At 37.5% G+C, this 21,478-nt stretch overlaps 1 protein-coding gene across 3 annotated transcripts in view; it reads right to left on the bottom strand.

Moving 5' to 3' along the window:
- Fnip1 (folliculin interacting protein 1) overlaps positions 1–21,478 on the bottom strand; it is an 83,121-nt gene that overhangs the window by 36,248 nt on the left and 25,395 nt on the right. For all 3 annotated transcript variants that reach the window (XM_039084999.2, NM_001271163.2, XM_039084998.2), the window contains exons 2-5: positions 20,062–20,188; positions 10,777–10,911; positions 1,750–1,850; positions 1,416–1,490 (exon numbers count right to left, since the gene is read on the bottom strand). In XM_039084999.2, coding sequence (XP_038940927.1) covers positions 1,416–1,490; positions 1,750–1,850; positions 10,777–10,911; positions 20,062–20,188 — 438 coding nt within the window. The remainder of the gene's footprint in view (positions 1–1,415; positions 1,491–1,749; positions 1,851–10,776; positions 10,912–20,061; positions 20,189–21,478) is intronic.

Raw genomic sequence — 21,478 nt, 5'->3', positions numbered from 1 at the left:
ACCTATCATTTTATATATTAGCTAAAAAAAAACCTTTAAAGTTAAAACTACTAGTAGTAAGGTTATAAGTACAAACTATGATGCTAACTACATAATCACTTAAGTGACTGGTCAGTGAGCTATACCTGAAGTCCATATACAGCTGCTGCACCTTTTATAAGCAAAGCTTCACAGGAGGAAAGTTTGTGTTCGTTCATCTACATGCTGCTTATGGCTGCTTTAATGCTCCAAGGGCAGCAGTAGGAAACTACAGCATACTATATGGCTCACAAAATAGAAAATTGGCCACTTGGCTCTCTTAGAAATAAATTGCTGACACTGATTTACATCACAGACAACGAAAGTTTCCCTCATATTTTAGACTAAAAATATTTTGTTAATCTTTGGGGTTGGGAATAGTCAAAGGAGACTTGCAGGTGAGAAAGGGAACAGAGAAAGGGAAGGAGAGCAACAATCAAATTATCACACTTTAAAAATGGTGTATACTACTTCTTTTAGTCTCTTTGAGAAGAGCAAAAGTAAAATTACTGTGCTTTCAGTCTGAAATATCTTTTCCATATGATTTCAGTTATTATCAGTTAAAATGTTGGGAAAAAGAGGACTTTCACTTCCACTTCAATATTAAATTTAAGTTTAGCAACATTTTTTAAAGTATTCACAATATTTAAAAAACATCTACCTTTTCCTTCCTTCCTAAAATAAAGATAAAAATGAGCTAGAGATAGTAGAGACCTCTACAATTAGAACTCTCAAAACAAAAGTCTTTCAAAGGCTCAAAAGAATTTCTCTAGAGTAGGTAGACTCCCTGCTACTTCCCCATTCATTCAATTATTCCAGGATTCAAGCTAGACAGTGCTCTGATTTGACACCTATGAAACCCCACCCCCACTAACCTAACAATAAACCATAACTCCACATTTTATTTACTAGGGTTCTGCTACATAGCCTGTTACCCCTAGGAGGCCCACTCTTGTTTCTACTTCATTGTTCTAGTCTAAGCAAGAACAACTAATGCTATCCCTGTAGCTGTTAAGGATGTGTAGAGTGGGGGATGACTCCGATTTCATAGTGACATGGCTACCTAAGGCCATTCTAGTCTGCGGGGCTCTGTACACTGAAGAATGTAAAGGTATGAATCAGCACAGAAGACTAAGACTAAAAATAGCACGCCAGCCTATGATGGAAATGCATTCAATATTTTGCTTCAGTTTTCCACCTCCTGGAAAACTACAGAAAAAAGAAATCACATCTATATATTCAATTATATTCAGAACGGGTATGTAATCTGGACTCCATAAACTTTCAAACTTGAGGAAGACATAGACTTGAAATTGTGCTATAATTTAAAAAGGCATTTTAATATTTATTTTTATATACCTTAAATATCAATACCCCCTGAATCCATAAGCACTTACGTATTGAGACTTCCACAGATACTGCTGCCAGTCCGTGCAGTGAAAACTTTGCTAAGCATGAGCTGGGGAGGAGAGCTATGGAAGAACACAGAATGACGACAGGAAGAGATTAAAACTAAAATACATGACTTTTGGTTTATTGTAAGTAAAAAAATGTAAGTTACAGAGATTTCATGACGTCATCACAATGGCTAAGAAAAAATACTAAAACTATGTACATGATAAGCTTAGATCTGACATGCTCCATCTGAGTAAAGAACTAAGAAATTATTTCATCTTCAAAAACCTGACCATCTAAAATGAGTATAACGTAAGAAGAACTGAACGCCCTTACCGGATCTGATGAATTTTTAAGGTGGATCCTTTGTAGCTCATTGCTACTGAGCCAAACATCATCTCTCCAAGCATATTGGCATCAGAAGAACACCGAGAACCCTGAAAAAATTTTAAAAACAAAAATGAAATTAAATAATTGAAAGCCTTACAATGATTTAAAATATCGATCCTTTGCAATTTTAACTGTACTTTATACAAACTGTTCTGTAATTTGTTCTTCATCATGTCATTTCTTAAATTAAGCTCAACTGTATCATTAAATAGGAATTTTACTCATTTTAAAGGTGCGTGGGTATTCTTAGGTATAGTAAAATGTACAATCCTAACAGTGGGAAGACTAAGGCAGGAATATCTCAAGTTTGAATTCAAGTTGGATACTTGGGGAGAGTCTGACTCATTTAAGGGAGGGAGGGAGGAAGAGTAGGAAGGAGGGAGGGAAGGAAGGAGTTGCACAGAATTTGATTACATAAAAAATCCATACTTCAGAGCTGGAGAGAAGACTTAGTAGTTAATACTACTTGCTGCTCTTATAGAAAACCTGGCTTGGTCTCCAGCATCCACATGGAAATTCCCAACAACCTGTAACTTCAGTTTCAGGAAACCTGACCTTCCTTGTAGGCATGTGTGTAGGGCTCATACATAAATCTTGGCAAAACACTCATACACATAAAATAAAAATAAATAAATCTCTTAAAAAGTACCATACTTCATCAGGTCAGACCAGTTACTGAGGGGCATTTAGTTCACCAGTAGGATTTTGATAATAAAATAATTAAAACTTCAAGTAAACATTTTGTACAGTTACTCATGTACAAAAGTGAATGTGCACACTGCATGTGAGTGGAGGTCAGAGGACATCTTGCACAAGTTGGTCCTTTCCTGTGGAAAGGTCCTTTCCATCATATGGGTCCTAGAGATTGAATTTAGGCTGTGAAGCTTGGTGACCAGTTCCCTTATCTTTTATTTATGTATTTATTTATGTATTTATTTATTTATATGTGTGTATGTATGTATATGTATATCACAAAATATATGCACAATCTATCAACAATCCATCATAAACTTATATACCATATATAACATTTCTCCAGTAGGTAACAAGGGTAGAACAGACAGTTTAATTTTTACTACTTCCATTGTGACAAAGAATCAAACACAAATGCAGCAATTTAGAACTATCATGGATTGAAAACAAAGGATTACTTATAATCTATAGATATACTTGTTTATAAACACAGAAAAACATTCTAAAATATTTTTAAAAGATCACAAATAGCAAAATTACCCTTGAAAGAAAACAATAAAACTGAAGCTATCATACACCCACATTTCAAAATATAATATAAATCTATAGTAATCAAAACAGTACAGTACCAACAGAAAGACAAAACAAATCAATGGAATGGGACCAGAGACCCAGAAATATATCCACACCAACACAGCAAGATGGGTACTAAGGAAAGACTCTTGAAGAAATGCTGCTGGGAAGGCTGGATATTCCTAACCATCACTAACTACAAATACAAAGTACTCTCTACTTAATTTAAAAAAAAAAATAGCTGGTAGTATATGCCTTTAATCCCAGCACTCAAGAGGTAAGGGTGGACCATCTCAATATAGCGAGTACCAGGCTAGCCAAGGCTATATAGTGAGAACCTGTCTTAAAAATATTATTTATTATTTATGTCTGGCTGTTTGTAGATACATCATGCTAATAGCACAAATGTAGAGGTCATAGGACAACATTTGGGACTCAATTGTCTCCTTCTACTATGTGGGTCCTGGGAAAAGAACTCAGGTTAAACAGCAAGTACCTGTACTTGCTAAGCCATGTTATCAGCCCTCTCTACTGAGTTTTTGAAGCCCAGTGTGTTGTAAGACATCAATGTGCCCAACTGAAAGGAGTGTTATTTCATACTTCATACTCTAACTGATGTAAGATGGCCTAAGGATAGCAATTTTGGAGTAGCAATTTCAGAACTACAGACTCACATATACTTTAAGGAACTAGTCAATGAAATTCAAATGCAAATCATTAGAAATGGACTGTTATTTTCTGGGCAACAGACCACATTATATCAAAGTTGAAAGATAAATGAATCCTGGACTTTTTCTGAGGTCATACATATTCAAGCCAATAAATCTCATGCATCACATGACTCCAGACTATTTATGTAAGGAAAATAATTCATAGTCTGTGACTAATCCTCATTTATAGTTGAAGACATTTAGGTTATCTTTCTCAGGGATTATTTTATTAAATGATTGAATCAATTAAGCACTCTATGGAAGTAATCTAATAAAATCGTGTAATTTGATATTAAAATTCATTGTATGCCCAACAGTGTCAACTAACCTGGACCCCTGAGAGCTCTCAAACACAGAGCCACCAACCAAAGAGCAAGCAAAGGCCAGGCAAAGGCTCCAGCACATTCTGCAGCAGAGGGCTGCCTTTCCTGCCTCAGCGGGAGAGGATGTGCCTAATCCTTCAGAGACTTGATGTGACAAGGTAGGTGGATACCCAGGAATGTGTCCATCTTCTCGGAGGCAAAGGTGGGGGGGATGGGAGGAGGGACCCTGTAATGGGGGGACCAGGAGGGATAGCAGCATTTGGGTTGTAAATAAATAAATAAATAAATAAATTTATTTTAAAAATCATTGTCTGCTATAACAAATAGCAAATGGTTAATGTGAATATCAGGCACTGTTACAGATTTTCATGTGAAACAATTCACAATAAGGCCACAGAATTAACAAAGTGCTGCTGTCACTGCTACCTTTTAAATGCTTTCTTTTAAGGGTCTACTCACTTCAGGTACTCACTCCTGGAAAATCAAAGATAATATTCAAAATCCTAGAAATTATATTTTATCTAATGTATCAAGAATAACTGAATGCTTTTGTATTTTAAGAACCTATACTTTGTGGGACTCAGATAAAAATGAGATTATAATCAATCACTACCTTTTGAATCTACAATCTTGGTACAACATAACAAATGAGAAGATGTCTCATAATTTTCTGTTATACAGGAGCTATATGGCATATTACTATTGGCAGGCACTTGTAACGGTATTATGTCTAAGATGAAGGAAAAACAAGAAGGCAGAGTGGAACTGAAAATTACCTCCTTTTTTTTAAATTTTGTTTTTCTTAGATATTTTATTATGCATTTACATTTCAAATGTTATCCCCTTTTCCCTCTCTTCCCACACCTTGCCCCCTCCCCCTGCTTCTATGAGGATAATCCCACACCTGACCCACTCCAAACTCAATGCTCTGGTATTACCCTACATTGGGGAAACGAGCTTTCACAGGACCAAGGGCTTTTCCTCCTATTGATGCTGGACAATACCATCCTCTGCTACATATGTGGCTGGAGTCATGGGTTACTCATTGGTTGGTGGTGGTTTAGACCCTGGGAGCTCTGGAGGTCTAATTGGTTGATATTATTGTTCTTCCTATGGTGTTGCAAACCCCTTCAGCTCCTTCAGTCTTTTCTCTAACTCCTCTCTATTGGAGTCCCCTTGTTCAGTCCAATGGTTAGTTGCAACCATCCTCATCTGTACCAGTAGGGCTCTAGTGGAGCCTCTCAGGAGACAAGCACTCTCCTGTGAGGAAGCACTTCTTGGCATCAGCAAGAGTGACTAGGTTTGGTGGCTGCATATGGGATGGATCCCCAGATGGCGCAGTCTCTGGATAACCTTTTCTTCAGTCCCTGCTCCACTCTTTGTTCCTATATTTCTTCCTGTATTTTATTCTCCCTTCAAAGAAGGAATGAAGCATCCACATTTTGGTCTTCCTTCTTCTTGGGCTTCACATGATCTGTGAATTTTTTCTTAAATATTCCAAGTTTTTGAGCTAATGTCCATTTATTAGTGAGTGCATACCATGTGTGTTCTTTTGTGACTGGGTTGTCTCAGTCAGGATGATATTTTCTAGTTCCATCCATTTGCCTATGAATTTCATGAAGTCATTGCTTTTAATAGCTGAGTAGTACTCCATTATGTAGATGTACCACATTTTCTGTATCCATTCTTCTGTTGGGAGGACATCTGGGTTCCTTCCAGCTTCTGGCTATTATAAAAAGGCTGCTATGAACATAGTGGAGCATGTGTCCTTGTTACATGTTGGAGCATCTTTTGGGTGTATGCCCAGGAGTGGTATACATGGCAGTACTATGTCCAATTTTCTGAGGAACCAACAGACTGATTTCCAGGATGGTTGTACCAGCTTGCAATCCCAACAGTAAAAGGGGTGTTTCTATTACTCCACATCCTCGCCATCATCTGCTGTCACCTGAGTTTTTGATTTTAGGCATTTTGACTGGTGTGAGGTGGTATCTCAGATTTGTTTTGATTTGCATTTCCCTGATGACTATGGATGTTGAACATTGCTTTAGGTGTGCCTCAGCCATTCGATATTCTTCAGCTGAGAATTCTTATTTGGCTCTGTACTCTGTTTTTAATAGGATTCTTTGATTCTCTGGAGTCTAACTTCTTGAGTTCTTTGTATATATTAGATATTAGCCCTGTATCAGATGGAGGATTGGTAAAGACCATTCCCATTCCGTTGGTTGCTGTTTTATCCTACTGACAGTGTCCTTTGCCTTACAGAAGGTTTGCAATTTTAGAAGATCCCATTTGTCAACTCTTGATCTTAGAGTATAAGCCATTGCTGTTCTGTTCAGGAAATTTTCCCCTATGCCCATGTGTTCAAGGCTCCTCCTCACACTGTCTTCTATTAGTTTTAGTGTATCTGGTTTTTTGTGAAGGTCTGGACTTGAGCTTTGTACAAGGAGATAAGAATGGGTCAATTTGCATTCTTCTACATGCTGACCTCCTGTTCAACCAATACCATTTGTTGAAAATATTTTTTCCCATTGGATGGTTTTAACTCCTTTCTCAAAGATAAAGTGGGGGTTGGGGATTTAGCTCAGTGGTAGAGCACTTGCCTAGGAAGCGCAAGGCCCTGGGTTCGGTCCCCAGCTCCGAAAAAAAGAACCAAAAAAAAAAAAAAAAAAAAAAAAAAAAAAAAGATAAAGTGACCATAGGTGTGTGGGTTCATTGATCTACCTGCCTGTCTCTGTACCAATGCCATAGAGTTGGGTTTTTTTTTAAACACTATTGCTCTGTAATACAGCTTGTGGTCAGTGATGGTGATTCCCCTAAAAGTTCTCTTATTGTTGAAAATAGTTTTCGCTATCCTGGGTTTTTTGCTTTTCCAAATAAATTTTCAAATTGCTCTTTCTAATTCTATGAAGAATTCAGTTGGAATTTTTGATGGAGATTGCATTGAATCTATTCTGCAGATTGCTTGTGGCAAAATGGTCATTTTTACAATATTAATCCTGCCAATCCATGAGCATGGGAAATCTTTCCATCTTCTGAAATCTTTAATTTCTTTCTTCAGAAACCTGAAGTTCTTCCCATACAGATCTTTCACTCGCTTGGTTAGAGTCACACCGAGGTATTTTCTTTATTTGTGACTATTGTGAAGAGTGTCCTTTCCCTCATTTCTTTCTCAGCCTGTTTATCCTTTGAGTAGAGGAAGGCTACTGATTTGTTTGAGTTAACTTTATATCCAGCCACCTTGATGAAGTTGTTTATCAGGTTTAGGAGTTCTATGGTGAAATTTTTGGAGTCATTTAAGTATACTATCATGTCATCTGCAAATAGGGATATTTTGACTTCTTCCTTTCCAATTTGTATCTCTTTGACCTCCTTTTTGTTGTCTGATTGCTCTGGCTGTATCTCTTTGACCTCCTTTTTGTTGTCTGATTGCTCTGGCTAGGACATCAAGTAGTCCTTGAATACTACGGACAGCCTTGTCTAGTCTCTGATTTTAGTGGGACTGCTTCAACTTTTTCTCCATTTAGTTTAATGTTGGCTATTGGTTTGCTGTATATTGCTTATACTATGTTTAGGTATGGGCCTTGAATTTCAGATCTTTCCCAGGTCCATACCTAAACATAGTATAAGCAATGCATCATGAAGAGGTGCTGAATTTTTGTCAAATGCTTTCTCAGCATCTAATAAAATGATCGTGTGGTTTTGTTTTCCTTGAGTTTGTTTATATAGTGGATTATGTTGGTGGATTTCTGTAAATTGAACCATCCTTGCATCCCTGGGATGAAGCCTACTTGATCGTGGTAAATGATTGTTTTGATATGTTCTTTAATTTGGTTTTCGAGAATTTTATTGAGTATTTTTGCATTGATATCCATTAGGGAAACTGGTCTGAAGTTCTCTTTCTTTGTAGGGTCTTTGGGTGGTTTAGGTATAAGTGTAATTGTGGCTTCAAAGAATGAATTGGGTAGTGTTTCTTCTGTTTTTATTTTGTAGAAGAGTTTGAAGCATATTGGTATTAAGTCTTCTTTGAAGGTCTGATAGAATTCTGCACTAAACCCATACAGTCCTGGGCTTTTTTTGGTTGGAAGACTTTCAATGACTGCTTCTATTTCTTTAGGAGTTATGGAACTGTTTAGATGGTTTATCTGATTGTGATTTAACTTTGGTACCTGGTATCTGTCTAGAAAGTTGTCCATTTCCTCCAGATTGTCCAGTTTTGTTGATTATTGGCTATTGTAGTAGGAACTGATGGTTTTTTTAATTTCCTCAATTTCTGTTATGTCTCCGTTTTCATTTCTGATTTTGTTAATATGGATACTGTCTCTGTGCCTTCTAATAAGTCTGGCTAAAGGTTTATCTATCTTGTTGATTTTCTCAAAGAACCAGCTCCTGGTTTTATTGATTCTTAGTATAGTTCTTGTTGTTTCTACTTGGTTGATTTTAGCTCTGAGTTTGATTATTTCCTGCCATCTACTCCTCTTAGGTGCATTTATTTCTTTTTGTTCTAGAGCTTTAAAGTGTGCTGTCAAGCTGTTAGTGTATGTTCTCTCGATTTCTTTTAGGAAGCACTCAGAACTATGAGTTTTTCTCTTAGCACTGCTTTCATTGTAGCCCATAAATTTGGGTACGTTGTGCCTTCATTTTCATTAAAATCTAAAAAGTCTTTAATTTCTTTATTTCTTCCTTCACCAAGTTGTCATTGAGTAGACTATTGTTCAACCCCATGTATATGTGGGCTTTGTGTCATTTTTTTCTGTTGTTATTGAAGACCAGCCTGGCATTTGTGTTCTCTTAGCGCCTTTATGACATCTGCCCAGGATCTTCTTGCTTTCATAGTCTGTTGAGAAGTCTGGTGTCATTTTGATAGGTCTGCCTTTATATATTACTTAACCTTTTTTCCTTACTGCTTTTAATATTCTTTCTTGTTTTGTGTATTTGGTGTTTTGACTATTATGTAACAGGAGGAATTTTTTTCTGGTCCAATCTGTTTAGAGTTCTATAGGCTTCTTGTATGTTCATGGGCATCTCTTATTTAAGATATTTACTGGCCCTTTAAGTTGGGATTCTTCATTCTCTTCTATACCTATTATTCTTAGGTTTGGTCTTCTCATTGTGTCCTGGATTTCCTGGATGTTTTGGGTTAAGAGCTTTTTGCTTTTTGCATTTTCTTTGACTTCTGTGACAGTGTTTTCTATGGTTGCTCTTCAATCTCTTGTATTCCGTTGGTGATGCTTGTGTCTATGACTCCTGATCTCTTCCCTAGGTTTTTCTATATCCAGGGTTGTCTCCCTTTGTGATTTCTTTATTGTTTCTATTTCCATTTTTAGATCCTGGATAGTTTTGTTCAATTCCTTCACCTGTTTGGTTGTGTTTTCCTGTAACTCTTAAAGGGAATTTTGTGTTTCCTCTTTAAAGGCTTCTACTTGTTTACCTGTGTTCTCCTGTATTTCTTTCAGAGAGTTATTTATGTCCTTCTTAAAGTCCTCTATCATCATCATGAGATGTGATTTTAAATCCAAATCTTGCTTTTCCGGTGTGCTGGGTAGCCAGTACTTGCTGTGTTGGGAGAACTGGGCTCTGATGATGCCAAGTAGTTTTGGTTTCTGTTGCTTAGGTTCTTGTGCTTGGCTCTTGCCATCTGGTTATTTCTGATGTTAGTTCATCATGCTGCCTCTGACTGGAGCTTGTTCCTCCTATGGCCTGGGAGCCTGGGAGCCTGTGACCTTTGGAGTGAGAGTGCTCCAGGCAGACCAGCTCTCTACTGGTAGGTTTTTGCGTTCAAGAGCTGTGGAACAGCCCAGCTCTGGACACAGATGGAGACCAGAAGGGTCCTGTCCCAGGCTGCCCTGATGCTCCCGAGCCTTGTGCACACTGGGCTGGTCTCTCTTTGGACAGTCGATGGAGAGAAAGTGGGGTACCACCTGTGGCTGTGGGCTTAGGAGGGAGAGTGCCCTTGGCAGACCAGCTCTCTGCAGGCATGTTTTGTGTCGGAGGGCTATGGTACAACCCCAGCTCTGGGTACCGAGAATTACCTCCTAACATGCAGATTTTATTTTACATTATGCCTTATTGATGGCATACAAAGTTAAATTTCTACCTAAAAGCAGCTATCTTTTATAAACACAATGACCAAGAGTCTATTTTAACACTACTAAATACAAGTCTGTTTGATTTGCATAACCTTGGGATGACATAAATTCACAGCAGCTGACATGAACTTAATATGAAACTGAATTGATCTTATTTCATGTAGTAAACTTATATATAAGTTCCAGTGTAGTTACTGATTCATTTAATCTTATATCCTAAAAAAATTTAAAATCCAGTTACTTGTGAAAAACAAAGATATGCATTTTAATCCATGTACTTACACTTTAATTAGTAGCCAAACTGTATTGGTATCTTAAGTTTATTATTTAATAATAAAAGGGTGCAAAAATAAATTATTCTGGGTACTCAATAAAATGAATTGATACAAAGATATCTGCTTCCAATACCAAGACCTCTATATTTTCTTATCTTTATTCTTAAATTCTTAAAACCTTTTTAGTAAATTTATCCATCTCTACAGCTGCAATGTAGGCCATAGGAAGGTACAGTCTAGTTGCTACTGTCACCTGCTCCTTAGGAAAGTGGTGGAAATAACTTGTAAATGAAAAGCTGAGTGGTCTTACCTGGTATTTGGGACACTGGTCTTTTCCATCAGAAGATAAAGTGATAGAGCTATCCAAAGAGGAAGAACTGTCTCCCCCTGGCTTCAGCTGGCAGCACTTCCCAAAGACCTTGACTTGAGCATCATTACACAGCTTCTGAAAGGCACAGGATACTTCCATTTATAATCCAATACAGTCTATCAACATATATACACTTAGAAGTAATAGTTAAAAAAATTGAAAAAACAAGGATGAGATCATTGAAAATAATGTAATTTTTATATTATTTTTCTCTATTTCCTCCAATACTATTTGGAGTGCATTTTTCTCACCAAATTATCAAGCCACAGGGACTTTCTGTATCTTATGGCCAAAATAATATTCATTAATTGCGATTTAGTAATCTATAAATGATTTTCAAGTTATTTACTTTCAAAACTTTATACTCATAAATTATTGTGAATGTCAAAGGACTTTTATTTAGGAGTTTTATCTATTCATTATCTTAGAAATTAAAGCTAAGGAAGTTTTAAATGTCTATTTCAATTAAGTATAACAATAACATGTTACAAGATAACATCACGGTTATGAAAAAATTAACCACGTAATCTATGAGGAAGGAGAAATGTAAAGTAGACTTACATTTTTATTATAGGTACATATATCTGTTAATCTTTTGTGTATGGAGAAGACAGTTCTTGGGCTGAGCACAGGGGCATGTGTGTGGTAGGCACGTATTCTACCTCTGGGCTACTACAAACTGAGTCCCATGTCCAATCTTCTAAAATTAAATGTATTCATGTGAAGAACAGATAAAGAATACATTTTAAATTTAGATGATTGTGCTATCAAGTAGAGCTAGATGAAAGGCTCACTGTTTTTAAAAAGATGTTTATGTTTTGCTGGCATTTATGTTCATACACGATATGTGTGCCAGTGTCCACAAAGCAAGAAGGTGGTGTCAGATTCCCTGGAGCTGTAATTAAGGAGCCGCTGTATAGGTGTTAGGAACAAAACCTTAGTCCTCTGCAAAAGCAACAAGTACTTTCCACAATGGAATCATCTTTCTAGCCCCAAAACTCATTTCTTTGACTTGATTTCTTTTCCTCTCTTTTCCATCCCCAGTGAACCCTGGAGATTTCATTGTTCACAACTACCAAAGTTACAGTCCACTTAGTGACCCCACTAAACAATACTTCTATGCTTTGTCAGTTTTAAGTATGTTCATTCTCCCATGTTAAGACCTCAGATTTTCAGAAGCAGCAATCAGAATAAAACTGCAAATTTCTGGAGTAAATATTTTATAGTTGCATTATCACCAAAGGCACTTTAAAACAAGGTACAGAAACGTCCACATCACCTGCAATCAAATGTTGCAAGTAAAAAAGAAAAGGGCTTTAGAGCTTTTGAGTAGACACAATGAGTTTGAATCCTATGTAAAAGTTGTTTGAGGTCCTTAAATCTTAGTTTTTTATCTGTGGAATGTGAAGAGAAACCATAATGATACTTGAGGTACTTCTAATTCTAACAGTCTAGAGAACTAACAAACTTACTGATGGTTGATATAACAAAAAGTTGAAGTCAAGACCTCATTAGATATTTTTACTTATATTATTATATATTTATATTATTTCATTTAAATGCTTGCTAATACCATTTAGTTTGGGTATCCTTGGCCATATCTTTTCTTCCTTTATTTGCCCATACATTACATCCTGACTGCAGTTTCCCCTACCTCCACTCTTCATAGCCCTACTCCTCAACTTCCCTCTTTCCCAATTCCACTTGTCCTCCATTTCCCTTCAGAAAAGAGCAGGCCTCCTATGGATGTCAACCTAAACTGTCCTTGGTTATATCTTAATAATCTTATTACTAACAGAATGTTGCCAGCAAAATACAAAAACAGCCAGGAGGTGGTGGCACACACCTTTAATGCCAGAACTTGGGAGGCAAAGGTAGGTTGGAGGCCAGTATGGATCACAGAGTGAGTTCCAAGACAGCCAAAACTACACAGAGAAACGCTGTCTTGAAAAACATAAACAGGGGTTGGGGATTTAGTTCAGTGGTAGAGCGCTTGCCTAGCAAGTGCAAGGCCCTGGGTTCGGTTCCCAGCTCCGGGAAAAAAAAAAAAGAGAGAAAAACATAAACAAAAAACCACTAGTCCTCATGTACATTTTCTTTAATATTCAGTATGAATGATAACTATTAAAATATCTCCATTTGTATATGAAAAACCTAAAGCATTGAGATATTAAATAATTTCTTCCAGAGTTGTAGCAGCTCCTAAGTATGTTATGTAATTACAAACGAAACTCAGGAGGCTTTACTTACCTCATCCTACAAAGCACCCTTTCATCAGTCAACCAAAGTACTTAAGTGCTATACTGTGTCTCAACCATCTCAAGCTGCCCCCACCAAAAGAGAAGTCCCAGGCTCACTTCTTCCTCTTCTTGTCCCTGTCCACAGACAAGTGATTTCTCTAAAAAGATCTGGTTCATTTTAATGAATAAAAGAACTCAGAAAAAAAAATCATTTAGATGCTAGACATGTTTACTATATTGGATTCTCATTGCCCTACATTCTCTGAATGGACAGGAGCTTGAAAGTATGTGTATGTGTACATGTGTACACAAGCATAGCTTTATAGACATTTGGTGTATTTATTTATGTTTGTGAGATATATATGTATATATGTATAACACACACACACACACACACACACACACACACACACACACACACACACACACACACACACCAGAAAAATGGATGGAGTTGGAAACAAATCATTCTGAGTAAGGTAACCCCAGAAAGACAAACATCATTTTTTTTCTCTCATGTGTGATGTGAGCTTTGAATCTTCATGTGGAATATCCACAAAGGCCAGGAACTTGCTAAGAGACCACAGGTAGGGGCTATCAAGGAAGGAGAGATAGGACACACTGGTATAAAGTGTTTAAAGTGAATAATGGAACAAAAGGGTTAAACCAGGGACAGGAAGTGGAGGGTAAGATAGAAGAGAGAGTATGGGGAGGGATAAGAAACACTAAAGGCCTTTCAAAAAAGACATGTGGAAACCTACTATTGTAGAATCTTCTTAACACACACACACACACACACACACACACACACTCACACTCACACACACACACACACACACACACACACTCACACTTCCCCTCCCTCTCTCTCTCTCAAAATAGAAAAACGCTGAAACAAGGCAACAATGTCCTTAACTAGATACCAGAAGAAGCTTAAATAAAAAGCCCATTGCCAGGAATGGGTTTCTCCTTTTGGAGATGTTTCCAGTGAGGTTCCAGAGATCTCCAAACATTACTGTCTACTGCCACTGGTCTTGATTACCTTCTAGAACTTCACATAAGATCCTACTGCTGAAACTGAAGTAGACGTTTCTGGCTGCTTCATGTGATCCAAATTCAAATGTTTTGTTGAGGCAAGACCCGTGGGAGGACATTTGATGTTTGGAGAGAGTATAAATAGGACTCAATGGACAGTGATAGGGCACTTGCATAGCTAGCTGTGCAACTCTTCATTGGTCTTTCCTGGCATTCCATCTAGTCCTGGTCTCTCCTGCTGATTTGTGCCAATTTGGCAGAGGTCAGGCAGTTTCTGCTGGATCATGCTGCCATTGCTGATTCATGCTTCGTGACACTTTTAAACTGTTGGTATCCTGACACTACTGAACTGGACTGTTGGTGTCCTGACGAATGGAGATTGGAATCATCCCAAAGATCTACTTCTAAACAAGTCCACATCCCCTTGTCCTATTTACCACTTTTTCCCCATCCCTTTGGATGGTGGACTAGAAGGAGAGGGCATCAAAGCATTTCAGAACCCGTGTTAAAGTAGGTTTTGAAAAATCTAAGCCTATAGAAAAGAATGCATCCAATTTTATCATAGAACATGGTGATACCAAGCTGAAACAGACCTGAAAACTTCAATCCTATTACCTACCTTCCATAGTACTAAAACGTGCTAGGCAAGCTACTAGAGGAGAAAATTAATCATCATTTCCAAGCTAAGAACCCTATCAGCGACAAGAATGACTAGACTAGAAAGACATGTATGCTGGTACAATAGTGGAATCAACATCATGGGAGTAACCAACCACTTTATGGTTAGATTTAAGTCTTAATCCACAGGATAAAACCCATACCTAACATCATCACCAAGCCTAAAAACTATGGCTCAACAGGTCATAGACTCAAAACAGAACCAATAGAACCAATTACTATTATGCTGCTATATAAACTTACTCCTAATAATTTATTATTATATCAACAGATCAACATCTCTCAACCCTTACCTGAGAAACTTCTATTTGTAACAGATAGTGATTAACACAGTGATCTACGACTAACCAAGATGCAGACAGTAAGAGAATGTTTAGCTCTAAAGAAACATATATACTTCACTTCCTAAGGTTCAGAGATCATTGCAGTAAAGAAGTGGAAAAGAGTAAGGAACCAGAGGTACAGATGAATACAAGGAGACAGTATCTTCTAGACACAGACACAAAAGGACAGCTACACATATGATACACAGTGGTCAAAATAGCACAGACAAAACCTGTGCAAGCCCAAGCCAGAATAAATCCCAGAATAGAGAGGGGAGTTAGACACACAATTCCATCCCTAGCTGTAGAGTTACTGGCAATTGTTTGTTGCTGGCTGGGGGGGTGAGGGTGGGGGTTGGAATGGGACACAGCTTCCTCTAAGAGTGTAGCCCAGCCCCTAGCAAGTTGATCATGCCACAGTAGAAGATCACACATTTAAAAATATTTGGACAGCACAAACTGGTATTGAAGAATTGTTTTTAACTGACACAAAGTTGGGTATATAAGAAGGAATAATCTTGGAAGAATTGGGGAATGAGGTGTGAATATGATCAAAATATGTTGTATGAAAATCTCAAAGAACTAAAAAAGGGTGTTTGAACACAAGTCTTGCCTTGGTGGACAATGGTAACACAGGGTTTATTAAATGAAAATTTCAGTGGCAGGCATGGGCCACCACCCTGAGTTTTTGGTCAGAGAGGACCCAGAGGTCTTCTAAACAATACAAGCTATGGTCATTGCTCTTGGTTGCCAACAATACTTAGATGGTAAGACCCTATTACTAAAGATATAACACACTTTGGTTGCAAGACATAGAGAAATCAATTTAAAATTGACCTGAAAACTTCCTCCCTGATGGCTAGTTTTCATATTGCAGAAGGTGCTATGCAGTCTACTATGGAGGAAAGTGGTATTACTCAGCAGTGAACCCTGAATGCTACAATACTGACCTGCTGGGAATATGTACTCACTGGTACAAAAGTGATGTAAAGGTTATAGGGATAACAAATGCTTTCTGGTTAGATGTGAGGTCTGTTCCACAGAAGAGGATTCATGATTAGTACTATAAACTTGGTTTAAAGCCCATGCCCCAGTAACTCTGTCTCTAGCTGGGAACCTACTACTTTTGTTTTGCTAAATAAACATATTGTCAAACTACTTTTTAAAAAATTGTGCTTATGTCCACATAGTAGCGATGCTGTCAGCTTTATTCAGAAAAGTATCTTTTCAAGCCAGATGTTTGGTTCACACCTATAATCCCAGCACTCATGAGGCAAAGACAGGCAGATTCTAGAGCTTGAGGCCAGCATGGTCTACAGAGTGAGTTCTAAGACAGCCAGAGCTACACAGTGGGAGTGGAAGGGAGATAACAAAGGATCTTAAGGGGAGAAGGAGGTTGAATAGTAAGTGTGTAACACTGTAATAAGGCCAACATCAGAGACAGAAACCAAGGTACTTCATGGAAAGACCACTAAAAAGGAGAAACTAAGAGGAGACAGAGAGAACATTAAAAACAGACACCCAAGGATAGCTTAACAGGATAGCCTAACAGAAAAAGAGACATTAGTAGACACTGAGAAGTGATAAAGAACAGATACAGAGAAGGGCTGTGGAGTATGAATACCATGTCTCCCCCAAATTAATGTTACAATATGAATCCCTGAAGGGATGGTATTAGGAGTTATGGACTTTGGAATGTTCTTTGGTCGTAATGGCCAACAGCACCCATGTAGTTTTCAAAGACCTAATTTTCAAAGACCTACTTTTAATAAAGGTTCTTAAACGCTTTAATCTCCCTTCTAGCCCACCACCCACCAAAGGTAGTGAAAAGAAAGGTTATTAGAATACAGGGGAAGTGGACCTACTTAGAAATGGTTCTTTGGAACAAATCCCATCTCAAATCCCATCTGGGTTGTGAGGAAATCAGCAGTTCAGTTCACAGGTCAAGCTCCCACATCATCCTGCAGACTTTTCAAATGCTACTTCCTCCCATTTCAGCTTTATTTTCAGTAAGGCCGTCCTTAAAGGACTGTCACTCAGCCTGATGAAAACTTGGCTCTTTCCTGTTGGCAGCTTATTAAGTATTTGGTAAGCAGTACTTTACAGTTTATAGTTATGCGTATATTTATTTGTTCAGTATCTACCTGCCCTAGTAGGATGTCTAACTATGGAAACCAAGACGGCACAGAAAATCTCCAAGTGCTTACTTAGTATTTTATACACTCTTGAGTAACTTAATCTTTTCATCAGATTATGAAATGTAAGAAATAAACAATCTAAACAAAGTACAATCTCAAGGAGGTTGGAAATTCTTAATGTAGAAGGAATACTGGAAAACAGCAATCAAAAGAGATGAACACTTACTAAATGCTACTATAGAAGTTGTTAAAGACACTTGTAAAAAAGTCAATGAACCAAGAGACATAATATTAAGAATTTTTTTCAGAAGGCAAAAAATCTCAAATGAACCCAGTTCTTTAAAAACAAAACAAAACAAACAAACAAAAAATCCCACCAAAGTCAAAGTGATTGTTTTCAGTTGATTATTGGAATGCTGGTAGACAGTGCCCACCTAAGGAGGAGAGACCCATTCTAGGACCAGGGCATATAGTCTTTCTCTTACTGTATAATAGCAGTAGCCAACACTAGGCTCTTTTGGCCAACCAAGTAAATATCTAACTGCTACCAAACTAGTAACAATGTACAAAATACAGTGTTAGAGATTTGCAGAACAGATACAAGTTCTTAGCTCTGCGTTAGAGTAGGACAAAGTATGTTATCAGGACTATAGACTTAATTTGCCTTATCCCATCAGATAAGTCTTTCTCTTCTCCAGGTCTCACTTTCCCTGATTGCTCAAGAGAGGTCTAACCAGATTCTCTATAAGGCTCCCAGTAGTTCCCAGATCACAATGTTTAACAATACCATCATATAAGGCAGTGGTTTTTAACTTTCCTAATGCTGTGACCCTTTAATACAGTTCTTCATGTTGTGGTGACCTCCAATTATAAAATTATTACCACTGTTACTTCATACTTGTAATTTTGCTGTTATGAATCATAATGTAAATACCTGTGTTTTCTGAAGATATCAGACGACCCCTGTGGAAGAATGTTTGACCTCCAGAGGGGTTGTGACACACAGGTTAAGAATCACTGACGATATAAGGGAATAAACGTGAAACAAAAACAGTTTCTGGCTAGACTAATGACAAGTAATGCAAGTGTTGCTTTTAAAAAAACAACTCATGGAGTGGGCCTTAAATCAAATCTATCACTCCCTCAAGCTTTGTGCCGCCACTGCTCTAGCTTTCCTTGCAGACAGGAGTCAGTGTAGATCAAAGGGTTTGCAGCAGGGTTGGTGTTTACATTTCTCCTTTGGTAGCATTCAGAGTATCTTCCTGTATTGAAGATACTAGGCACATAAGGTGAAGGTTCTCTGTAGAACCAGCTCTACTCTCTGTGCTCAATGAGTTGTGTAGGTGTTATCTTCAGCAATGGAGCCTTGCCATTAAGTTTGTGGAGAGCAATCTACAGTTCTGACAACACCCTGAGTTGTTTGGGAGTTCCTGTGGGACCATTTTGGGCAACAATTCAAAGAGATATAACCTATTTCTAGTACTGGAATCTTCATTTGGTGACAAGAGATATCCAGTTAGAACCCTGTCTCCCCCATTATATATGTACATATTTAAGGAAGCTTCTACTATATTAAATTTTCATACTACCCATATCCAATACTGCTTGAGTGACCAAGAATGTGAGACTAGACAGCCCAGAGACCGAGAATAAAACCAAATACTAAACTGTTCTACTAAAAGAATGCAGTAATTTAAAATTTACTCCAAATGGCATTTTGCTCTATTCATAGATCCCTGCCTTGCTTAGCCATCATCAGAGACCTTCCTCCTGCAGCAAAAGGGAACGAACATAAACTGACAGCCAGACATTATACAAAGAGTAAGAGACTTTGGAACACTAAGCCACAAATGGATGTCCCCATCAAAGCTCTCCCCTCAGGGCTCAGGGAACCCTGTAGAAGAGGAGATGTAAAAATGTAAAAGGCCAGAGAGGATGGAGGACATGAAGAAAACAAAGCACTATAAATCAGCAGGGTCAACACCACATGAGGAAGCATATACAGGGCCTACATGGGCCTGCACCGAATGGGGTCCTAAAGCTGAATGGAGAAGTAGACACATGCCCCCATCCCTAATCTAGAAACTATCTCCAATTGATAACCACTTGCCCATGAAAATCAGTGTTCTCTAAGGGATTCTCGCTAGGGAAAGAAAGAGCCCATCTTAAGGATAGGCTGAATGCCCAGCAGTGGATAAACAGCTAAGAGAAAATTACCTCAGAAGCACCTTTGGAGGTTCTGTCTCATAATGTCAGTTAGGGCTTAAAGTTTTTATTCTTTATTATATATGTATATGTATATTCTATAACCTCTCTTTTTTCCCTCTCTGACCTAAAGGTCCTTTGTGTGTGTTTCCAGTTCAATATTTTTATGAGAATCCTGAGTGTGAGATCAAGTGGATCTCCACATCTTTATCTGTTTCTTATGTCTTTCCTTGGGTTCGTTTCCTTCTGTCTGTATGTTATGACCTATTTCAATGTGTTAGTTTATATTATATATATCATATTATAATTATCTCTTAGAAGATTGTTCTTTTATAATGAAGACAGAGGAGGGTGGACTAGTTGGGAAGGGACGTGGGGACAAACTGAAAGGAGTAGAGTAGAAGAAACCGAAATCAGGATACACGAGGAAAAAAAGTTTATTTTCAATAAAAGAGAAAAAAAAATCTCAAAATTAGGATTCTGAATTCTTAACAGGCCAAGGATGTTTTACACTAACAAAGTTACCTTACTGAAATTATACTGATTTCTCTTGAATTATTAAAATACCCAAGATTAAGTTTTAAACAAATGATCAATGATGCTCACCGATACTGATGTGTCCTCATTTTTTCTCTTAACACTGGAGTCAAACAATACATTTCTCCCTCGTCTTTCACAGTCTTGATATACAATCAGTCGAATCTGGCTTGGGTCAAATTCTGGCAAGGGCCAACTTGGGGGAAAAAAAAAAGGAACCATTTGAGTTACTTTAATAAATATTCCATATATATTCTTATAACCAAAATCTTATCTGACAGATTCAGAAGCTGTATTATTACAGAAGAATATACAACTGTTCTTTATATAAAATGCCACTATGTGGTAAAGGCTTTAAAAAGTTATGTAAGTATAATTTTTAGATTAAAAATAAAGATACAATTAAAAAATGATATAAGATAGTCATTTATATAAAAGGTTAACTTACTAAATATATACAAGCACACATTACTAATAAAAATATGTTAGTCTTGTAGAGAGGTGATATAAGGTTAAGACATTTTATTTTCTTCAACACAAAAGTACAAAAATAAAAACAGATTTGCTATAGGTCAAAACAGAGATGTTTTATAAGTAAAACAGGCACACAAAAAAACCTACTGCATTTTCATTTAAATAAATGTTAAAGCCTAGCAAGATTCAGCCTAAGAATATATACCTAATTTTTAAAATTACAGAAAAAGAAAGGAAAGTAAGCTGTAAGCAGTCCTCTAATCACTGCCCAGCCTGCTACTTACTCTCAATGTACTCAGTAAAGGAAGCAGAAGAAGTGAATGAGAAAGAGTGAAGGGAAGAGGAGGGTGACAGCCCTAAAGTTTGCAAAGTGCTCACCTAAAGAGCAAGGATACATCAAAGAACACCAGGAAGGGGCATTCCAGGCGGAGTAAGGCAGGAACTGCATCTCATCAAGACATTGCTGAAGTACAATTTTCACTCTACAACAAGTATTTGGACGAAAACATACTGCACTTGTTTTACGGACTGTTATTTGTACATTAAGCTGTCACAATTTAAAAGAATAATGTCGCTGTTGGAAACTAATGGAAGTCTGACCCTACATATCAAGCTCAAGCAGACATCTATCCTTAAGACAATACTGGCTTGCATAACACAGGAAGGTACTTATAAAACTATGACAGAACAGACCATCATAGGTTAAAAATCAAGAAGTGGTTTCATGGAACTGACAGAAATGCTTTAAGAAAGGAGTATAATCTCAGTAACTAAAAAGCATTCACCACTTTTGGAAACATCATTGGTGATCATGGTGAGGAAAGTTTCAAGGAGAAAGATTTCACAGGACTAAATGGGGGGGGGGTCAGCTGTCAAGAAAAAAAAGGCATTGAGAGCAAAGAGTGATGGGTATTTTGTTACTAAGAGGAAATATGTGAACATGTTTACACTCGGATGCAGTTTGAGGTGGAGAGGAAATTGCAGGCCTTTGAGGAAGTAGTGGAGTGAAAGT

Source organism: Rattus norvegicus, chromosome 10 (genome assembly GCF_036323735.1).
Source record: "Rattus norvegicus strain BN/NHsdMcwi chromosome 10, GRCr8, whole genome shotgun sequence".
NCBI lineage: Eukaryota > Metazoa > Chordata > Mammalia > Rodentia > Muridae > Rattus > Rattus norvegicus.
This window is presented reverse-complemented; position numbering and strand designations above follow the sequence as displayed.